General features: G+C 27.9%; 1 protein-coding gene across 1 annotated transcript in view; it reads right to left on the bottom strand.

Moving 5' to 3' along the window:
* Nucleotides 1-25,384, bottom strand: part of LOC113371497 (calcium-activated potassium channel slowpoke-like) — a 118,978-nt gene that overhangs the window by 15,918 nt on the left and 77,676 nt on the right. Inside the window, exons 3-7 of the mRNA XM_026612122.1 lie at nucleotides 14,540-14,601; nucleotides 14,318-14,414; nucleotides 8,480-8,591; nucleotides 3,362-3,513; nucleotides 2,224-2,391 (exon numbers count right to left, since the gene is read on the bottom strand). Coding sequence (XP_026467907.1) covers nucleotides 2,224-2,391; nucleotides 3,362-3,513; nucleotides 8,480-8,591; nucleotides 14,318-14,414; nucleotides 14,540-14,601 — 591 coding nt within the window. The remainder of the gene's footprint in view (nucleotides 1-2,223; nucleotides 2,392-3,361; nucleotides 3,514-8,479; nucleotides 8,592-14,317; nucleotides 14,415-14,539; nucleotides 14,602-25,384) is intronic.

Here is a 25,384-nt window from a genome sequence, read left to right on the forward strand (position 1 = left end):
CTAAGTAAAGCTTTGATCGCGCTTTGCCAAATCATAAATATTTCAAATATATTGATTAATAATTTCGTAGGCATAAATAAGCGAAATTAAGAAATCTCTCCTATAAATTTTACTAAACTTTATTGGTTATTTTTGTAAGTTCGTTCAATACGAGTTAAACAATAAAAGTTTAAGTTAAAACAATAACAATTTTTATGGCTTTTGTAACCCAATATAACGTCACACATAAAAGTCTACACCTTTTTCTATTTCTGTACTATCAGAAATGATATTCAGGTCTATTTATATAGTAGTCTATGCATACATTGACCAATAATTCATTATGTCTCAAAAGGGTGTGGAAGAGACACGCAAACAGTATTTTCCATGAACCGAAAGGCACACGAATTTGCGAGACGATTTATTCTGGCCCACGATAAAATCATTTCGTAATTGAATTTTCGAATTCTATTTCGTTAATGATATATGGGCAAATTAATGGAAATGTATTTTATCTCGGCCATATTTGGCATTCGTTTTAGAAAATGATTTTTATTCATTTTGAATTAATGATTTAAATAAAGATTATAAGCCACTTTACGTTAATTTTGCAAATGAAAACTTTTGCAATTTTTCATATAAATTTTTACTAAACAAAACTATACTAAACTACTACTACTAAATAATCAAATATAATCTATTATTCTAATCTGTAATTAAAAATGTTTAGAATCACTACATTACTCTATAAAACATCAATAATAAAATAAACATCATACTACTATTTTTTAGCTTCGGAAACTATACGAAATTTTCGATTAGAAGTTAATATTTTATTATTTAATCTAATAGAATTTTAAATTTTAGATACTAAATAAATTAATATTCAATTTTACCATATATTTCAACTAGGAAATATTATTGCAAAAATTTTCATAGCGGAGTGCGCAATCAGCAGGGTCTGTCGAAGCTTTTTCAAGGAAAAATATAGCTTAAAGATGATTTGGGTATTTGTAGCAGGATTATGTAAGAGGCAGGAAAAGATAATATTTTTCCTTAACTTTTTAATATCAGCCCTACATGTGGAAATATATGAAAAAATCATATGACTGGAAATTATGGTACAGTAGATACTAAATGAATGATTTTTATGAGGTAGTAAAATGTTTGTCGAGAATATAGTGACCAATTTTCAAAAATTGTTGATTTTTAATAAATATATTATAATTTTGTCTCGACGTATACATATATATATATATATACATATATATATATATATATATATATGTATATATATATTGATATGAAAACATTTCCTTTAGCAAATTATGATATAAATGACTCTACTATTATCATAAATTGTAGAGATATTTCAATTCATAGGTCAGCAAAATACTTTTTAGAAGCTTTTATATCATCACTTCTAAGAAATATTTTCATTCATGCAAGCAATTTATAAACTTTGTAAAATTATAAATATTATCACAAAAGATTTCAATTAAGCTATTTTTTAATGTTGTGAAAATATAACAAAGTAGAAATAACAATTTTAAAATCTTCTGTGATCATATAACTTCTATACGGTATTATATCTGCATTTAAAACGAATTATTTCTGCAGGATTCAATTAGAATTTTATCAACGGATTCTGTTCAGACTATATATTTAACTATCAATCCTTAAATATGAGTATGGATAAATAAAATATTTAAATCCCATCGAACAGAGATGGGATATTATTGAGATTATATTAAATTGCGAGAACGTCGCGTATTGGATCGATCGATATTGTAAGAATTTGCATATGATGAAAATCACAATTAAATTAAAAAAAATTCTAATAATTTAAACGACGGCAAAATATATCAAATGAATTATAGATTAATTGTCATTTATATATGAATAATGAAAAATTATTGAAAATAGATTTTTATAACTTATATAGGTCATAGGTCAATAATAAAGTTAAAAGCTACGGAGTATAATTTCTTCAATGAGAAAGTAAAAAATTAATTTTTAAATTAAAATGAGGATACAAAATTTTATTCTGTTTTTTAAATACTCAATAAAAAAACTAGTGATTAAAATTCGATTTAAATTCACAAAATGTAAAAATAGTGATATCACTATTGTTCGTTCTTTTCATTTCTATACCTATCCATTATATTTTTCGTAGATGTGAATGCTTGATTATTAGAATTGTTTTATTATTTTAAGTTTTGAATAAATTTTCCTAAAACTCACCAATCCGACAAGTAAGAAAAAGACCAGGAACGTTCGGCCCAGTACAGTCTGACAGTAGACGTCACCATACCCTACCGTCGACATGGTGACGATCAAGAAGTAGACGCATGTCCAATAAGATAATTGCTGGGGATTACTAAACTCGAACGGATCGCCGGAATTTTCCAACTATAAATATAATTAAGCAATATATATATATATATATATATATATATATACGAGGTCTGTTCAAAAAGTACCCGGAATTTTCGTTTTTTCAAAAAAATATTTATTTATTCGTCTACATTAATGTGGTCCCCTTCAAAGTAGTCCCCCCCAGATATAATACACTTATGCCAGCGTTTTTTCCAATTTTCGAAGCACCCTTGATATTCACTTTTTGATATGTCCTTGAGCACTCTCAGCGATTTTCTTCAATCGAGGAAAACCGCCGTCCTTTCATGGGTCCCTTCAACTTTGGGAATAGGAAAAAGTCACACGGAGCCATATCTGGTGAATTTTTGCACTTTGCAACACTTTATTTCATTTTTTACGCAAAATTTAATACAAATTCTTTGACTTTTCAATTCTTCCATTGTAAAAATCGCCGAGCTCAGAAAAACACGTCGAACCTTAGCGACTACCACAGACAAAGTAAACAGTGAATATAGCTGAAAATTTCATCATACTTTAGGGGCATGTATACCAACTCAATAAAAAAAAAATTTTGACAATCAGACACTCCAGACCCGCGAAATTTAATTATTAGTAATTCCGGGTACTTTTTGAACACACCTCGTATATATATATATATATATATATATATATATATTGATCACCAACAGGAGTTCCTACTAGTAAATGGTAAAATATATGCATAACAATTCACAGTAAACACCGTGTGATGTGAACGTCGGCAGCAACCTGAAATCCACAAGCGTTCCTTCAGCGCTGTGACACCCATATATAATCAATGTGGATTTCAGATTGCTACTGCCGCTCGGTGTTTACTGAGAAATTCATACTTAGAAGAGATAAACATAATAATGCGATAATTATTCAAAAATTTTATAGACATGAAATTGCTTCAAAATTGTATCTCATTGCATTATTAAATCAAACATCATTTTGAAATATTTCTTATGATTATTTATCATACCAGATGTATGATTCCTGCAGCTGTCAACCAAACGGATATGAAAATGGAGACTAGTTGAGCAAGTCGTATGCTACTGGACGTTTTTAATATATTCAGGTATTGCAGGATGTCGGGAACTGTCATCAGGCGAAGAGCTCTGCAGAAACGAAGACCTGTAATAAATAATCAATTAATAAAATAAAATATACATATGGGAGTTGGAAAGTAAAATTACTAATATTAAATACAGTAGTTTTCTATTCAAAATAAATAATCAAATTATATGCAACTTTCAGGTGTAAATACCTGGTAATGAATCAAAGTTCTAAACTTATCCACATATGTAAATACTCAGCATAGTCGATAAGATTTCAATATATTAATTTATGAATGATTTATAATTATACCAAGTTGCTGTACAGTGTAGACGTAGAATCTTATAATGTCAGAAACTAACAACGTTCAGGTGTTAACACCCCAGTAACGAAGCTCTGATTGAAGATAATATAAATTTTTTCTATCAAATTATGCTATTTATTCTAAAAAATTAATAGCATAATTTACTTATAATTAATTAATTAAAATAAATAAATCAAACATTCTTAATGCAATACTATGTTCAGAATATTTTGCCATTACATATTAATAAGAGATTGCGTTTTAGCATTTATTAGCTAATAGTCTATATTCAAACAAATATGAATGAATGTGGGTGGAATTATATAAATTAAAATCGATTTAATAGAGTCAATGAGTGACATTTTACTAAATAATTATAAATTATCACAACCCTAAACTATACTTATACCAAAAATATAATTATTTTTATCTAGCACTTTCATTAAATCCTCTATCCTCAGATGATAAAAACACGAATAGTAGTCTAATAATGAACGTATCAATTGAATAATACATCCAGATTATTTAAATTCTATTCAGTATCAGAATCTGAATAGAATTGAATAATGAATGAATGATAATTCATAAAAAAAACAATTGATGGAAAGTTCAGCGATCCTTTCCACCGCCTGTGATTTATCATCCAGCTGATGCAAAACAAATAAAAAGGCGTGAGAGTGAAATCAAATTGTAATAAATCAGTAAATCAGTTTACAGCCGGTGCTTTTTGACATGTCCCTGCCCCGCATGGCACCAGTTTGGTACAGTTTATTTGCATTATCTAATTTATATATAATATATATTTAATTACAGGGTAAAGTTCTGATACAATGATATATAAATTATTTATTAATAGAACGTTTAAAACAACGATGTGTTGAGTTTAAGTCATGGATGTTTATTTTGATATCTCTATGAAATAAAATCGTAAATAGACATGCATCACAATATCGGGTTGGTGCTTTTGTTTTTTTAAGAAGGGATCCTGCTTTAGAGGCTTCAAAAAATCGCTTATTTTGAGAAATTTTTAGGGAAGGAAATAAATATTTTATTGAAATGAAATTTTCAGGTTTTTTTCATTAAAATATATGGTGCCACAAGCGTGCAGGTGTCATTTGGCGGGAAAGGTGCAGGTCAAAATTGCCATCCGAAATAAAAGAAAAACAAAAACAAAACAAATCTATGTTTTCAATAGTATAGTTTCTGGTTGAACCTAAAAAATCCAGAAAAAAGTGGGAAATTCACCAAATTTTCGCAATTTAAAAAAATCATGTTTTTTGATAAAAAATTCACATTAGATTATTTAAAAAGTTAGTTAATTATGACTTTTTTTAATTTTTGTTAGGTTCAACTAGAAGAGAATTTAATCCTGAGTAGAATCAGTTTTGTCTCGTTTCGATAGGGCGTTCAGGTTTTTTCCTTATCTTTCCCGCCAATTAGGAAAAATCGAGAAAACTAAAAACCGAGAAATCAATCGTCAAAGTTTTCGTTTCGCTCATATACATGTTTGACGCTTGCTAACTATTTCTTTTGTAACTCAGAAAATCGATTTTTTAAGCCCCAAAAGCAGGCTCCCCCCTTAAGCGTAGGAAAAACTTTGCTACTAGTATAATTTATGTTATTGCTTTACTTTGCAATTTGTCGCAAAATACTGGTCATATTCATGTAAATTTATATGAATTGTATTAGTAGTGGGTCATATTTAAATGGAGTACAAAAACGAACATTTTCAGCATTTAAAGTTATTTGATTTGGCAAAAAAAAATTATGGCTCACACACAGTAAAACGTAAATGTAAATGTAAATGAGTGTGAGTGAAAAAGTTTATGATGATGACTGCTTAAAAAAACGCACATGTTTAACATAATTGGTATAAAAATCTCCGTTCTAAAGATTTTTGCCTCAAATATGAGCACAGTTCTGTTCGGCATATTGACGATGATGACCAAATCAAAGTCATAATTGTAAATGTAAATAGTAGAGAGATGGCGAAAATGCTACATGTATCGATCACAACAATTGAATAAAATTTAAAGTGTTTTGGGTTATTGAAAAAAGTTAATAGTTGGGTATCCTACAAATTTAGGTTACATTTAGAACAATGAATCAACTGTTGCAATTCCATTTAGAACAATAAATCAACTAACGGTTACACAAAATTATATATCTATTTTTATTTAAAAAAATAGTCATCACTGGTTATGAAAAAGCCCCATTTTTCATAACCGAGAACAAGAACATGGTTCGGAAACGATCATTATACAAATACATTGAACTAGCACATACCTTGATGCCATAATTGTATTTTGTGGAAATAGATGTTGTGTTAATAAAATTATTCAGCAGTAATTAATAATAATTAATTAAAGAAACTAGGTTAAGTACTGAGAAAAATATTATAAATGAGAAAGTGCACATCAAGATCTACAAGCCTGAAATAAACTATTTTAATTTTATAACATTTTTTTCTTCAAGTTATTGTATTAGATAATACTAATGTTAGGCTTAATATTTGTTTAATAGTTGAATTTTACTGGAATTAATTCAATTAAGATAATTTATTTTCTGTTAATGTGAATTTAATCCTGTATCCGTAATATAAATATATCCCTAAACTGCTCTGACCTAGTACCATCTAATTATCATTTGTTTCAAAGCTTGCAAAATGCAAAACTGTGATGAATAAAGATCACCTTAACTCGCACTTGAATCAGTTATTTGCTGTTCTGAACCAAAAATTTCCTGGGCCGAGAAGCAGCAAAAGCCCATTAAGCAGCTCAAAGAAAGGTGGCAGAAAGAAATTTGAGCAAAATAAAAAATTACATTAATAAAATATAATTATTAAAAAAGTTATTTTATATTAAAAGAAAAAAATACTTTGATACGAATCTAGCAAGGTTCGAACTTACGTCCACAACGAGTCCGTGGGTTAGACCATTACGACATGAAACACCCTGTATTTATTTATATACAAATATGTATACGTATGTGATATAAGATATATTTCGTATATTACATACATGCACAATAACATTAATCTTGTCTTAAACTTTTTAAAGAGCTCGTTATTTCTTTGCAATAAATTACTAACGTCTCGCTGCTCGGAAAATTTCAATTTTATATCGGATCTGCATATTTATTATAGCACTTTAGCGTTCCTCGACTCTGAACAGAGCCAGTTCGAACAAAATCAATACTCTATATCGGAATCATTACAGCGTAAGCTAACGCAGACAAATGGCATTTGCAAAAGTTGAAAATGAGAAAAAATATAAAAGGAAAAACCAAAAGGGAAAAATTGATTCTCAGAAACGTACAATGAAAGCCGAGCCAGAAACGATTGATAATTCATAACAATTACGATATTATTATCAATGGTGTGCTTGGGATATTGTATTGAGTGCAAATGTGAACGATATTCCATTATTTCACACTAGATAGATATTCTATAAGATCAAGAATGATAGTAAAATAAAAAAATAAATTTTAAATATAATAAACTTGATCGTTTAATTTATCAATTAACAAAAGCAACAGAAATGAACAGAACTTTCAGATATAATAAATAGTTTAAAACCGAAAAAAAATGATTATCAAAAAAAAGTTCAAGAGAAATGTACATTCTAATAATATATTGCATTTCAAAATAACACTACGATTATTAAGACGAGGCACAAACGTCCAATTTGACTTTTAGCAAATGTATTGTCAAATTGAATTATATCACAACAATAACCACCAAAAAACTATTTGACTATAATAAGTAAAACTCTAATTAATCATTGTAGAAAAGTGTTTTCACTGGTTTTCAACAAATTGTCACTTTGTCCATTTCACTCCATGACGACATGGGGAAAATGGGACAGCAAGGGGGTAAAACAGAGGTTTTATTTTTTATTTTATAGGGATTTTTAGGGTACAGTTTTGGCAGTGATAATAGTATATAACCTAGGTTTGGTATTTCGTCAGAAATATTCATCAACAGAGTTGCAATTTATTTAGTTATTGCTTTTTGTAACTTTATTGCCTTTTTTACTGTGTACACCTTTGCCAGTAGGGTATAGGTTCAGTTGGACCTCTTTACCCCACCCACGTGTCAGCTTTTATCGAGGTTATATAAAAAAAATGATTCTAACTTAAAATGACCAATACTTCTTATAAAACAAATAACGTAAACTTCAAAATTAATCAAAGGTCTAGTTCAATAAACAACAGAGTTCATAACCAAAAAAACTAACGAACAAAAAATATACCCTTCTTATGGATTTAAAAACATTGCCGTTTATGTTCCGTTAGACACGTCGTAAGAATCAAGGTGATGGCTTCATCGGGCTATACATCTTATTACCTCTAGTTTCAAATATTGTTGTTAAAAAATTCTTAACATTCCTATTAATTTTTTTTAATAATATTTCATTTATGCATATCACAAAAAATGTATGATATTGAAAATATACTGATATTTTCAAAAAAATTGAATATTTGTATAAAAATTTAAAAAAAAAGTTCTAACTTGCATAAATAATCATATACATTATCCTTACATATATGCCAAAATCCTGTTAATTATATAAATATTTATGAGTGTGTTTAATTTTTATAAAATGAAATGATATCGCTAATAATGAACTGCGGCATCAAATGAGTTTGCTATGATTAGAAAATATAAGCTTCTATAAATAATCGTGTGAGTCTGCATTTAAATCAATGTTAAATTTCCAGAATCTAGCAATAACTTACCAATCCATGTGCGATCCAGATAAATGGAGACGAATGAGGGCGGTATCGTAAAATAATCGACGAACGAATACATCTCCAGCATGAACCACAATTTGTCGCTAGCTGCTATAAACTGTGGAAAAGTCGTAAAACACACATTAAACTCAATCATAGGCATTAAAATGTAACTACAACTATTTACCACTAGTAGCTGTAGCTGCTAATATCACTTGGGAATTATCATAATTTTATTAAGCCAAGTTATAACTACTTAATCATATTTTATGTACTCGGCACGATTTGTAAAATGACTAAGAATTTTAAACATAGCTGTGTTGAAATAAAATATGTACTTCTGCATCATTTATTAAATAAAAGTTACCGCAAGTTTGATTATATTTATTGTATTTTAATAATGAAACTGAAAATATGTTTTTCAGATACAAACTATCAGCCACATCATAAATAAGTTATATTAAAAATATTTATATAATTCAATTCATTCTTTCAATATACTTTGAAAATTTTAATCGAAGGCCCACTAAATAATAAAAGTTGTTTGTATAGGGTGTGCGGCATATGATATCCAGTGTATGGTTTACCTCTAAACACGGATCTATAGATATAAATATATATTTTATGAAGTCAAGTTTTTTATTTTTTCAACTCTGTTTTATTTAGCAATCACAAATACATAAAGATTCCTATGAGCTAAATTGACAATTTGAAGAGCGATGCCTAAAAGTGATGAATTATACAAAAAAAATCATTAGATAATTTAAGTGAATACTCAATATTTATTTAAGATAAAAAGGGCTAGGAAACGGCAGATGATATAAGATTTTAATTATTATGCAGAAGAATTACTAGTTCGAAGATTTTGTCGTCTTTTATTGAATTTGTCAGTTTTTGGCTATATGACCCCCAATTTTGACTTTTAATTCGTGTTCGATAGTAAAAACTACATTGGATAGCATATACCAGCCGTGTGAGAAAATAAAAACTGAAAAAAATAATATTCAAATATAATAATGTGTATAATATTTTTGAAGGTAATGTGAAGTAAAGTGAAGATGGTTATTCCATTTTTTTGGGATCAGCAATAACTTTGTTATTATGAAGATAGATGGGAAAAAAGTAAATTTAATGGTAATCTGAACGTTTGTCCATGTAGACATTCTGAAATACTATCCTTGAAAACGATAGATTAGTCATAAAATCGAATCGTACAAGAAAAGGTCAAAAGTCCGCCAGGACGGTTGTGACAGGCATAAAAATAAATTGAAAAACAATTGTTTACAACGACTTAATTGTCAAAATATGTAACACAGCACAACAAAACCATTTAAACAAAGCTTGTAAATATAAAATAACAAAACATAATTTTTTAAACTAAGTTAACAAGAAATCTTTGTGAAATTTATTTCTTGTATTGAATATTCTTTTCCCTTTATCTTTCGTATATTTGTCTTATAATTAGTTAAGCTAATTTTTTGTATGTTTAATCATCACCTGAATACGGCAACCGTACCCACAAAATCTGTCAGAATCGTACCCAACGTACACTTTTGGAGGCCATTATAATCAAGCTAAATTATTTACGCAAAAATAAATTGCTGGTAATTAACTTCTAATGTTTAACTTACAGCAAAATAGCAAAGTATTCTGTATACAAGTAACAATTATTATTAAAAGAAATTGAACAACAAAAGACTTTTTAAAATCAATGTTAATGTGTGGCACAGACAAACATACTACATATTTCTCCCTTTAGACCCTTTCTCAAAATCAGTATAGTTTAGCTGTTAGACCGTACCCTGGGACAACCGTACCCTGGCACAACCGTACCCTGTCTCCCATACCATTTTTTACTAGTTCAATTAAATATTGGTTTAATACACTAAATCGATAAATAACATTGGTAAGAGTCACTAAATCGATAAATAACATTGGTAAGAGTCACAGTATTCTTTTTAGTGTGATTTCTTGCAGATAGATAGAGCATAGAAAACTCGAACTTTTACTTGAATTTCACAAGTACGACATATAGTGACTGCAGCAGTAACTTTTATCAAAAATATTGCATTCATAACTCTCGCAAACTAGTAACTTGCAGAATCGTTTCGGCAAATAAAAGCACCGAGTGCCTATATAATACAGATCTCTTTGTACAAAATGCACACTCATACCCTGGTAAAAAGTATAATATGGAATTTGTCCATACGAGATACCGAAACGGAATTGCTCTCAGTACAATATCGTACGAGGGATTGTAATAAAAAATCTCCGCTTTGTAAGCAAAATCACAAATCTGTTTTAACACGACCGGTCTTATCTACAGTAGCAAGAGGAAAAAATGCTAAAAGAGAATATATCGAAGTTATACATCATTCTATAAATAGATTTCCTTCCATAAAAAGTATCGAACGATTTTTATGCGCCAGAAAAAAGTGCGTAATTTAATATATGATCTTTTTTGCTTATGGATATTATATGCAAAGACTATATAGAAGGATGTATCAAATATGTAAAATTGTAGCATGCTGTGACTTTGAAATGTAAAATGATGCAAAATGTGTTAGAACAATATATTCTGAAAAAATATATTATGATAAATTAATTGCCGAAAGCGTAATCTGATATTGCTTTTTAAAATCTCTATCGAAGTTTGCATTAATACGTATAATATTATAATGGTAATTGACCCAGTAGACATTTTTTTTACCTTGTATATAATATATAGCAGAGCAGGGCGCACCACAAAGGACCAATTTGACTTTCAGTAATTATACTGTTCAAACAAAATGAACTACATGATAATATATAACATGTATCAAACAAACAACTATCGAACTATGTTCAGTTAACACTGATTCTAAGTCCCAGTTAACTCTTTATTATAGAATTATGTTTTTTAACGTTCTGAAGGTTTCTGAACATTTTGGCATACCTCAGAAAAAATTGATGTGTGCGTATGTATGTACGGATACAGTTTTTCGTCTACGTTTTTGGACGCAAGAATCAACCGAGTTTTTGAGAGAACTAAGCGTACGATTTGAATTCATAAAACTTTGCTTCTGGCAAAAAACTGTTTCAATTTTTCTTTTCAATTTTTTTTTCAAAAAAAATTTTTCTTGTATATCGAAAATAATTCAGATTTTAATTGTAATTCTGACATAAGTTCTAATATACTTCAAACAAATATTTTAAACTTTGCAATTCAGTTTATATAATTTTCATAAATATTAGACAATGTTACAGTATTTATTTATTACAGTATTAATTTGCCTTAAAGCACGATGACATACACCACTAGTTTAAATTTGAAATGGAGTTCACCAAATAATAGTTACATATATTTAATCAACAAATTTAATCAATAAAATACAATTTTTATATGAACATTTTTTAGAAATATTTTATTGTATATAACCTTGATCTGGTATTCCGAAGGAACTGTTCATCAGCAAAGTTCGAATAACTATTATTTTAATTCATCCTTAGCAAAATTATTTTTTGAAACTAAATTTACTTTTTTATTTAATATTTATTATTGTTTACACCTTTGCCAATGTAGGGGTTTAGTTGGTTCTTTTCACCCCACCCACATGTAAACTCGAATAGAGGTTGTATAAAAAAGCTGATGAATCTAACTTAAAAATAATAATACATCTTAGATAAAATTTCAATTAAGTATTACTATAAATTATATTCAGGTATCATAAACTAAATAAGAGCTCAAAAATAAAAAAACTACCAAAAAAAAAAAAAACATTTTTGCTATTGATACATTTCCGTTTATCTCCTGATAGCGACGTCGTAAGAATAAAGGTGATAATGATTCCACATCTTTTGCCTTCTACTTTAAAATAGTATAACTAAAAATTCTATACTTTTCTTGCTTTTGAGATATTGATGGTGGATATTTTTAGCCGCGGTCCTTTAAACGCTCTTCCCTTTATATCCATAAAAATAATTACTCATATAATGCTAAAATATTACTTTTGAATTTTAATTTGCTATTATCTACATACTGAATGGTATGAAATTTATTCGATTTCTGCATATTTATGTAAGACAATTATATTTGTTGTGTACTAATATACATTTTTTCATACGGTATTAGATTAGTTTGAAACTTGAAGAATTGATTCAACGACCATTGAAAATAGTATTAATCCAATTAAAGTATTCATAACATTTTATGACATATGTAATAAATAAACTGGTGCGTTCAAAGTTGTCAATATTTCTTGTTTCGTTTGATTAGAGAAGCCAAAATTAAGATATATTTAATTTTTTTAAATGTTCAATTTCAGATGCAGTCAGCAACATCAGATTATTTAATAGTTAAAAAATATAATTTCCTAGTAGTACTACATTAATAATAATAAAATTGTTATTCATTTTCTCTCACCATAAAAATAAAAATAAGTTTGTTATGTACTAACATTGATTGAAATTATTGGGAACTTTGTCAGTTGTATATGACGTCTAAGGAAACAATAATATACTTGGAGATTACTTTAACGAATAACGAGCAATCAATATGTTCACAAAAACATAAAAACAAAAATAACGTAGAAAGAAATTGTGATCGAGATATTCGTACCATGGTATAAAATCTAGGCCATACATATCGAATATTTGGAATCGAATTACAATGCAATTAGTAAATTTATTTTACTTCCTGGATGCCATTTAGATTATTAAAATATGATCAAGACAAATAATACGGTTTGACGTAAATATATAGAAAAATAATGATAAATGGGTAATTCAATACTTGTACTTATATATATATATATACGAGATATATATATATATATATATATATATATATATATATATTATGTAGAATAGAGCTGAGCTTAAATGTACGCGGGTAAAACGATCTATCATGAATATCTCAAAACCCAGTAAAGTCAAGAATTGTTTTTAACAACAATATTTGAAAGTATAGGGAAAAAGATATATAACCAGTCATCACCTTTTTTCTTACGATGTCGCTATCAGGAGATAATTGGCAATGTTTCAAACTCCATAACAAAAGTGCTTTCATTTGCTGTTATTTTTTTGGTTGTGAACACCGTTGTTTAGTTTACGAGATCATGATATAACTTTTAAGTATGCGTTATTTAATTGTTTTATTTATGTAGTTATTTTAAAGTTAGATTGAACAGTTTTTTTATATAACCCCAATAAAAGCTTACACGTGAATGGGGTAAAAAGGACCATAAACCTTTACCCTGGCGAAAGTGTAAGCAATGAAAAATAGTAAAGAAAATTAAATTAAGAAAAGCTATTTTTAAGAGATAAATTAGATAAACAGTTATTCTGATTCTATTTCAATTGATCTGCATATTTCAGACGAAGTACCAGATCAAGGTTAGATGCAATGTTATCTCTTTAAAAAATATAACCATAAAATTTATATTTTTAATTGGTTGATTAATGTAGCTATTATTTCGTAAAATCCATTTAAAATTAAAAAGAAAACGTGGGATCTGCGCTTTGGCTGTTCTATTTTAACCTGCCTGTGGGGTAAAAAGGGACAGGTGATAAATTTTAGAAAATAGTAAAAACACCGATTTCTTTAATTATGAGTGAACTGTGCATTTTACTGAACATAATAGTTCGATAGTTGTTTTTTTAATATATGTGTAGTGATGTAGTTCAGTGAGTTTAAGGCAGCATAATTACTTAAAATCAAATTGGACCCTTGAAGCTAAAATATGTTTTCCTAAAATTCTATCGAATTTTCTAAAAACTTTAAGTAAAATAGAAATAATCTTAATTTATATTAAAGTAAGTAGCTACTGTATGTTTGAATATGTAAAATGTTTGTGTAATACTTACTCGTATAAAAAAGTAGACCATAAAAAATATATTAAAGGCGAGATCAATTTGTTGTGTTATGTTGTTGCTCCACTTCTGACATCGTTCCACGCCCTCACTGGAAAACAGAAAGAAACGAGTGAGAAAATAATAGCTTCGATAATAGCTAAATACTTAGATTAATTTGTCAAAAATTTTAGTTAATTATAAAATGACATAAACTAGAAAATTAAAAATTATTACCTGGATGCGTCGATAAAGTAAATTATCAACGAGGCTATACTCAGAATGAATACCAATACCACCTGAAAAGAAAGAAAAAAACAATCAATAAATAGAATTGAGATTTGAGAAGTAAATCATTATACTATATAGTATTATTGAATTTAATAAAATATTATATTAAAGTTATCTTTAAAGATATTTCTTTGTTGAACAAATCATGATTTGATGTCGAACGACTTGAATTTATTCTTAAAATAATCTTGAAAACATATACTGTGAGCTTATTATGTACAGAATATAAACAAATTTTTGAAAAATTTAATAACATTATTCGGTACATCAGTCGAATTCTTTTAACAAAGAAATTAAACGATAATAGTTATTATATATATATATATATATATATATATATAATACAGAGTTATAATAAGATAAAAAGAGTCATATAAATAAACTGAATAAATGAAGAAATTCTATATTAGTGGATAAATTAATTGTTTTATAAGGCAATAAGGCAAATTGTTAGAAATTCATTTTCTATGATATGAACAGAAGTGAGTAAAATTATTTCGAGTGATCATCAACTTATCATTGATAACTCATAGATAGTCAAGATATAAAATATTGTTTTTGTTTTACATCAATAACTCATCCTATTGAGAACTTTATTGAACTTTGTTTGAAAATGCGCGAATAAAAAACACATTTCAATAACACGTTAATATTTCAATTAACATTCAATAATAAATTAATAATTTGTATATATATATATATATATATATATATATATTATGTACATATAGAGAGAGAATATTTTGTTCATTTTAAATCAATTATATTAATAATATAAGATAATTTGGTAATATACATGTCTTTAAGAATTTTTTGTACTTGTATTTTAATCAACATCCGTTTTAATCAATGCAAGTAATATTTCATGATAAATAAAGTTATACTCATAATTTTCATAAATCGAGAATGAGTGATTTTCACATCGTTCGAGAAAATAGATGATCGCGATATCGTTCGGCGTTATGTTAATAAGTATGTGCTAACCGTGCATAATTAAGATTTAAAACTGATATGCAATACTTCTATAAATAGCACACTTGTTGCTTCTAAGAAAAGTTTTCGAAGGAAAAATGCATTTGAGATTGATGTAATAATAAATACGCGAAAGTTAATTATGTAAACGGCAATATTAGTATAAGGGCTCCATGTTTTATTTGCTTCTATTAAGTGTGCATATATATGTATATATGAATATATATATATATATATATATATATATATATCATATACACGGAATGTAAAAATAGAAACATTTTGAGCATATAGGGGATACACGAGTTGAAAATTGTTTCGGCCTTGTTCTATATATGGATAGCATGGAATATTGAACTACAAAAAGTATAAAAATATTAATCGGGCTGAATAGTTTGCCTAATTAAAAGTACACATATTTTTCTAGTTATTCCAGGAAAACAAAAATATGTTTTGACTTCCCAAAGAACAAATTTTTATTATCGTCAGAAAATCTAACTTGCTACATTCATGTTTTCCTGGCGTTTTAAATTCTTCTGAATCGAGACCAAATTTGGTATACTTAAAAAAAATCCTTAAAATTGTACCTTACGCAAAAATGCTAAAGCGATTTTTGAAATTCAAGAACCGTTCGGAAGATATCATTTCGCCGAGCCGTTTCTTTTTTTTTTTTAATTTAAATAAAGTTAAATTATTTGTGTTTTCAATGAAACTTGACATAGAGATAGTTTATGGCCAAACTATACAAACATCCTGAAATATCATAATCATACGAAAAATAGTTAAATTATAAAAAATCATTAAAGTTTGGAATCATATGCCGCGCTTTTAAGACATACAAGATCGTATTTGGGCGCTTTAATTAATACAATTACAAATATCATAAGTTTGTTTTGAATATATCAATTGGATCTCGTACTAATAAGTTTCTAGCAAGAGTCTAAACTTTCTTATCCTAAAAGCCTACATTTTATCTAAATAGGTAAATCACAAATAGTAGATTCTTTATGGAAAGTTAATGTAACATTTCTTAGGACTAAATGCGTAGTATTTGTAACTAAATCCAACCTCGTAGTAAACGTCATCCATCAATGCTTTGATTATGAAATTTTTGCAAATTAAATTTGTTTATTTGAATTCCCCGGCCGGTTTTGGATATTCATTCGGGTTTTGAAACGCATTCGGGCCTCTACTAAATATTCATGGAGACAGTACAAAATTGTGTGTGCAAATTCCAGCATTACATTTGGCTTCCTGAATCTTATAATTAGATTATCTCATCTGGACTGTGAACGCTGCGCGGACCATTTCACCGGGCGAATTACAACGGACATAGAAAAGCTTTCGCGCGATTTGCATAGAATGTGAATTAATTTCAGCCGAGCTTTAACCATGCGGAACGATTTTATTTTGCTAATATTGCTACTTTTCACAATCCGCATCTGGACAGAAGTGACTTGCTTAATTATACTAAGTAATAAGCATTTTCGAATGATTTATTCTATTCTATTCCAAAGCAGCCAAACTCTACGACACAAATCATGATATTTTTTATTAACTTTTAAAATAGCAGTCAGAACAATTAATAATTCTATAAGCTATTGAGATGTACGTAACTCAAATGCTTTATTTGAAAAGGAAAAATAAAAATAGTTTCCTTTAGAGTACTCTCCATTGAAAGTATCTAATATGATGAGTCAAATTAAATCAACTGGCTGTTTCTCCTTTAGTCAAGTCATGAAATTAGATTTAAATGAATGAATAGTTAACTAAACACTCTAGCATACAAGTAATTAGGAAGTAGTAATAGGATAAATATGGTATCATAAGCATAAATATATTTAAATTATTACAGGCGGTGTCCATTAATCACGTAAGCAATTTCTAAGCATTTTTGGACCCCCTTTCCCTCTTAGTGATACGTAGTGATATTTAAAATTACTCCGGCTCACTCACAAACCATTAAGAGTATTTTTAGTATCTAGAAATAATCGCATTTTTTTTTTTTTTTTTTTTTTTTGAAAAATTTTGAACTTTTTTTAAATTGAGGTAAAAAGTAAATATATGTGATATCATACAAGACCAACCCCTCCTCCAGGTGATATTTCGTAATTTTTTGTCGAATCAGCCCTACCCCTTTAGAACTCAAGTGATTAATGAACGTCGTCTTGACTAACAGTAATATAAGAATTACCACACTTCTATTATGATCTTATACCAGACTTATTTATACTCAAACAATTTACCATATGTCATTCGTAGCTTGTAAATTAATACTGGAAATAAAAAAAAATCTATTCCAAAAGTAATAGAGTATCAGGTAGAGAGGAGCCTGAAAGACCATGGGTGAAAAATCCACCACCATTATCACAAAACAAGTGAAGTTGGGAATTTTTCCTGACACTATTTTAAAGTAGATATCAAGAGATGTGTTACGAGCCTTTGTCTTAAATCAGGCGACAATGCCATCTAGATATATACGGCCACATTGTAAATAATTTAAAAATAATTTGTTTTCTTTGTTAGTCCTTTTGGTTTTTAGCACGGCTGTTTATTTTATAAAATCTGAATATAATATTTTAGTATATGTTACTTAATTGTTTCATAAGGTGTGTCGTAGTTTTTAAGCTAGCTCAACAGTTTTTTATATAGCCTCTATAAAACATGTGGTGAGGTTAAAAACGACCAACTAAACCAAAGTTGTAAATAGTGAAAAAATAAAAAATAAAAAAATAAAATAAGTTAAAAAATGCTACTTGATAAGAGATAAATTAAATTAGCAGTTATTACGACTCAGATAATAAATTCATCCGATGAAGTTTGTAAGCAGTGTGATATTTGTAAAAATCTACCCATGAAATTTGTATTTCTAACAGAAACTGCATTTACCTTATTTGTAATAATTGTGTTTCAAAAAACAATGAACCTTATTATGTTAAATTAAACAGCAAAGAAAGATATATGATAGAAGTAAAGTTGATGAAAGTTTTTTGTTTTAAGTTAAATATATATTTAGACAATAATTTTTAATTTTGTTGTTCAACTTAATAATTAAACTGCATCAAATCGATTTAAAATTGTTACTACTACTCCCCAAAACTCATTTTATACTATAGAATGAAAATTTTGCGACCTGTCTGTCCCTTTTTACACCACCTTTGGCATAAGTGACAACATGACAAAAATTGCAAAAACATATTTTTACAAGAATTAATTAATTGAGAATTTTACAGAACATAATTAATAGTTATTTGTGACTATGAGTCTAATTGGACCTTTGTGTCCCGCCCCATCCTATCAGAAATTCAAGAAATAATTTTATATAAAAAATTCTTACTATTTGCAGTAGCTGTAGCTCATTGTTTTTATTTTGCTTTGAAGAATTCACAAATGTCTGGAAGACTTGTTTTTGTTTATAAATTCAAATTAGTTTTCTTTTTAATAATTCGAAGGCATCCATGATAAAAGATAATTTGTAATAATGAAAAATAACTTTTAAAAATGCAAACATTTCGAATCTGTGCTTACAGATAATTATTGAATAATTATTAATTGAAAAAAATTAATAAAAAAGAGCATATAAAAATACTTGTAATAGCAGGATTATCATAAAAACTTGATCAATGTTTAAATTACAAGTCAAGTAAAAAAAAATTACGAGTCAATTATATTAATAGCAAATAAACTTGCATTTCAAACACTGATTAAATATGTAAATTTTTGTAAATTATTAACTTTTATGTTAATTGTTATTTATTAAAAACATTTCAATTATAATGGGCCTAAATAGTAAATTGAAAACTCTTAAGACCAGAACAATAATTTTACATAAATTCACAGTTGCGCCTAATGTTGACTTTGTCATCACATTTCTACATGTCAAACTATAAATTAAACAAAACAAGAATCAGCAAGCCGCGTGTTTCTCATGTGAGCGAAATAGATAAACGGAAGCTTTCGAAAGCTCGGAGCTCCTAGTTGGCTCCCATCCCGTTTATGAGTTGCATTCATGAAAGCCTAGCAGCGAGCTTTAGCAAGGACGCGGTGGGGCGACCTGGTTCATTGAATTCCGCACAGCCATATTGTATGACGTCACATTTGAACCCGTTACGTCATAAACGATATTGGATTCAGCAGATTGAAAAGGATTTGATTTTCGAGTGTAATATGGGGTAAATGTAACACTTTAAATTCCAGATTAAAAATCTAAAGTATAGCGTATTGTGTTGTGACCTATAGCAAATTGCTGAAATTATTATTATTCTTTTTCTTTATTTGAACAGCGATCAGAACTTATGGGTCCTATGAGCTGTTGTGATGAATCTCTTACAAACTACGTTTGTTTTATTATAGATGGCAAACCAAACAGTTGTCACATCTCTATGTGATGAATTTATTATTACAATTATTGTAATGGTGATGACTTTTAATTGATGCGGAATACCATATCAGGGCTGTTTTCACTTGGAAACATATTGGAATTATCATATTTTAGCAAATGTTACATAAAAATTAGTAGCCAAAATTCTCAGTTCTTCTCAATTCTTCAAATTATGTTGATTAAAAAATATAAGAGGCAAAATATTTAAGAATTCTCAATGTTTTTCCTATATCTATAACTATAAATTAACAACCACAATGATAAATATTTACGACGGTCATAAATATCAAAATTACCGTTAAAAAATAATTGATTTTATGCTGTTAATTTTAAATTTTAAAGCAAAGTTGAATTTTATAACATTTTTTTCTTCAAGTTATTGTATTAGATAATACTAATTTTAGGCTCAATATTGTTTTATAGTTGTATTTTACTGTAATTAATTCAATTAAGATAATAGCAAAAAATCACTTTGTGAAGCTTCTAATATAACACTATATAGTACTCAAAGATTATTTGTATATTTGATTGAAAAATATAAAAAGTTAAATATTTAAAAATGTTCACAGTTCGTTGTAACTATAATTATAGCTATAAATTAACAACCATGTTACAAAAAGTGCAACACTGTGATTAAAATTACAGATTACAGAAAAACTGAAGTATAGCGTATTGTAATGTGACAATTATCCTATGTTTTAGCAAATGTTAAATGAAAAATATACATAAAAAAACTTCTGAAGTATAAAGTTCTTAGATTTCGTTCTTTCTATATCTATAGCTATAAATAACCAACCATAAATAAAAATATTTATAACATTCTAGTCATTAATATCAAATGCCGTTAAAAAATAATCGAATTGATGCTGTTAATAAATCACTTTGTAATGCTTCTAATAAACCACTATACTTATATGTAGTTTTTTATGCTTGACATTTGAATGGTTATGTTAAATTTGATTCATTCTTAATTTTTTGAAATTTTTGAATAGTTTGAAATATTTTGAAATTTTAGAAAAATTTCAATCAGTTACGAATTTAGAAATTTCCAAAGGCGTTGCAACTTTTGTAATAAAATTTGATAATAAAAAAATAATAATTTGATTATAACCTTCGAAAATATAGATAACTTTGGTCATTTGTTTTTTTTTTTTTAATTGAATTCTTTATTGAAAATTGTTGACTTTCATAAACAAAATTTTCACAAAAAACAAGGGATAATTTCTTTTTATATAATTATATATGACAATTGTAACAAATAATCTGATAAGAATAATACGGTATATCAAATACTTTTTCATTGTTATAACTTACTCTTTTTGTGTTATTCCTAATGTCATTGATATAATTTTAATAATTATTAATGATATGTTATTATTAATAATTGGTAATGGTGTGTTGATATTACTGATATGTTATTTAATTTTTTTTTAATATTTGTTAATTTTTAATTTGTAGAATAAGATTAATAGATATACCTCAGTGTTCAACATTCTTTTATAAATAGAATATGATATAATCTGATATATTAAACAATTCCAAGAACGTTACAGTCGTATATTAGGCTTTAACATTATCGCGTCACGAAGCTTTCAAAAGAATTCTTGATACGGGTTCTCCCATTGACACATTCAGAAATATTATCTGTTTTGCGTGACCTGAATACATTTGTTCACTAACAAGGATACAACATACAACCAGGATTCAAACTGGATAAAAAGTTTTGCAAAACTATCGAATAAAATTTTGAAGCATCACTAAAAATACAAATACAAAATGCATATAGGCCTCATGAAGCAGTGTTTCAAACAAAATTCTAATAGTATTTATATAATGTTAAAATGTTATTTATAAAACAGAATTAATATAAAAAAGAATTTGAAATAATATCAAGTAGTTAATTTGAAATTATAACAGAATTATAAATTGCATTGACGAATATGTATGTAAAAATAATCAGAATCATGTATAGAGATTGTAGAATTAGGATTAAAAATAATCAGAATAATGTATAAAGATTGTAGAATTAAAATTAAAAAAGAATTAGAGTAATAGAAGAAGTAAGAAGAATTTAGAAGATAAAATGAGTACTTAGTAAAGAAGAAAAAAGAAGAATGAAGATAAGTTGAAATGTATATACGATGAGATAAACAGGATCTAAAATGAAGAAGATAGTATAAACTGAAGAATATATAGAAATAAAGTTTTATTGGTACAGAATAAAATCTGCTTTATCAAATATACGTATTCCCCTCTTGCTGAATCTAGACCAAAATATATAACGCACCAGCACTATGAACAATTGCAATTCGCCGCAGTTCATTAAATGTTTTAGTATTTAAAAGCGTTCTATATTTGCCAATAATGATGCACTATGCTTGATTGCAATATACATTTCGATATAGTACAATCATTTAATCCTTTCACAATATATATCAGATGATCGTAAATTATTTCGAAACGCGAAAGTACGCCAACGACATGTTGTGTTTTACGACCCATAAAAGAAGGCTACTTGTAAAATAAGTAACGATTTCTAGTATCAGCATTTAATATGATGTAATATTATTAATTGATTAAAAGTAGTACTATTTATATGCATGATTGAATCCATTTAAAACGTTTCTAAAAGAGCTATTAAAAATAAATCAAAGTTATTATGAATCATAGTAAATAATTGATTAGAACTCCTTGCTCCCGACAGTTAATTATAATGATCCTTACTGAAATTGACAAAACTGAGAATAAAAATAAATATATTGCCACAAAACATAAAAAATGTAATATTTAGCGAAAATATGACCAAAATGGTATATGGATAAAATGACCCAGTGGCCTTATTTCAAAATTGACTAGTTTAATTAACGTTTCCGCGACTGTATAACATGAAAAAAGCCATAATAACAATTGTGTCAGATGTTGACCGTCATTGTCACAGGTTTGTCGAGTGATTTGGATCAATTTTATTGCAATAAGCCGGTTTATAGTGTAAATGATTAATTATTTTTTTGGTTAAATTCGGATAAAAATACATACTTATAGAATGGACAAAATGTACTATTACTAGTACTATTACTAGTATAGTATTATAGTACTATTTTACAAGCATTGCAAGCCAAAAAAGAATTAAAATTTGTCAAAGATAATAAGCTTATAACTTCTACTCTAAGAATGCAAAAAATAGTTGCTGGAAATAAACTAAGTCTAAGAAAGTCTTAGTCTAGAAGACTAAGACTAAGATTTGTATTTTTTCCTCAATAAATATTCCAACGTATTTAAAATATTATCTTACTGGTAGTCAGTAAACCAAAGCGAAGTAAATATGATTGAGACCGGTCATAAGATGTACATAAGTACCATTAGGAAACAAAACACCATGTAATTTTTCCCGTACTTCACCTATAACTTCTTGTTAATTATATTTATTAACTTCCCGAAGGAGAAGTTTATGTTTTCATCAAAAAATCCGATTCGCTAATTTTATGTTTTCTCGACGTTTCAAGCCATTCTGAATCGAATGAGACCAAATTTGGAAAAAGTATGTGTGTGTGTGTGTGTGTGTGTGTGTGTGTGTGTGTGTGTGCGTGTGCACCAACAGATTTTTTGCCGTAAATCGCCGTTTTCTCAAAAACGGCTGGACCGATTTCAAAAATTTAAAAGCCATTCGATGTATCTCGATGAGGACTATTGTTTGTCAGTTTTGTGCGACGATCGGCCAAGCCGTTTCTTCGTAAATAGCAGAGAAGTGAAAACTCTTTCGTCCACGTTTTAGCCCGCAGTTATGAATCGATTTTGAAAATTCAAAAACCGTTCGAAAGATATTGGTTGGGAATCGTGCTGATTAGTTTTTGGTAGAGATCGGCCGGGCCGTTTCTTGTAATAAAGTTTAAAAAAAAAAAATTTCGACGATTTTTATGATCATTTTTTTGACGATAGATACCATAGTCTTCTAGATCATACTAAAATATTACGGCCCTACGACAACTGGTTCAGCTTTAAAAATTCGTCAAAGTTTGCAAAAATCAGTATGGTCTTTTTGGCATTTGTCAAAATTAGACTTTTGATCGACGTTTTCTCAAAAACGCCTGAACCGATTTTAGAAATTTAAAAGCCATTTGATGTATTTCGTTGAGGACTATCGTTTGTCAGTTTTATGCAACGATCTGCCAAGCCGTTTCTTTGTAATTTGAAAAAAAGTGTTGAACTTTCGTCCACATTTAAGCTCATCCTACCGAACCGATTTTGAAAAATCAAAAACTGTTCGAAAGATATCATTTGGGAATGATGCTGATTAATTTTAGGTGAAAATCTACCGAGCCGTTTTCTTGTAATTAACTGTTGAAAAAAAGTGTTAAATTTTCGTCCACATTTAAGCTCATTCTACCGAACCGATTTTGAAAAATCAAAAACTGTTCGAAAGATATCATTTGGGAATGAAGCTGATTAATTTTAGGTGAAAATCTACCGAACCGTTTTCTTGTAATTAACTGTTGAAAAAAAGTGTTAAATTTTCGTCCACATTTAAGCTCATTCTACCGAACCGATTTTGAAAAATCAAAAACTGTTCGAAAGATATCATTTGGGAATGATGCTGATTAATTTTAGGTGAAAATCTACCGAGCCGTTTTCTTGTAATTAAATGTTGAAAAAAAGTGTTAAATTTTCGTCCACATTTAAGCTCATCCTACCGAACCGATTTTGAAAAATCAAAAACTGTTCGAAAGATATCATTTGGGAATGATGCTGATTAATTTTAGGTGAAAATCTACCGAGCCGTTTTCTTGTAATTAATTGTTGAAAAAAAGTGTTAAATTTTCGTCCACATTTAAGCTCATCCTACCGAACCGATTTTGAAAAATCAAAAACTGTTCGAAAGATATCATTTGGGAATGATGCTGATTAATTTTAGGTAAAAATCTACCGCGCCGTTTTCTTGTAATTGTAAAAAATTTAATGGAACTTTAATTTTCATGGAACTTTTTTTGGCGATATACATCATGGTCTTATAGAACTTACTGTAATATTACGGCCTTACAACAAGTAGTTTAATTTTACAAATTCGTCAAAGTTTGCTAAAATTATTATCGTTTTTTTTAAAGTAGGATTGATGAAGTATATTATTTACACTTTTTTTTGATTAAGTCGATTATTTACACGTATCGGGAAGTTCATGTAATTTGCCTCAAGGCTAAATACCAAACCAACTAGTTTATAAATTGTCTTCAGAATTAAGAAAGAAGTAATTTAATTCAAGCAAAATATATCCACAAACCGAACGGAACTAGTGAACTAAAAACTTGATCAAATATCTTCTATTACAAATACTTTTTATTTTATTACTTTTTATTTGAAAATAAATATAAAGTACGTTTCAATATATTATTATATAATAGTTACTTAATTAGGCGTTTTACATCATGCAAGTACCTACTGTACAG

Source organism: Ctenocephalides felis, unplaced genomic scaffold, assembly GCF_003426905.1.
Source record: "Ctenocephalides felis isolate EL2017-DRISC unplaced genomic scaffold, ASM342690v1 CF-g0.4_SCAFFOLD_01492, whole genome shotgun sequence".
NCBI classification, from domain to species: Eukaryota; Metazoa; Arthropoda; class Insecta; order Siphonaptera; family Pulicidae; genus Ctenocephalides; species Ctenocephalides felis.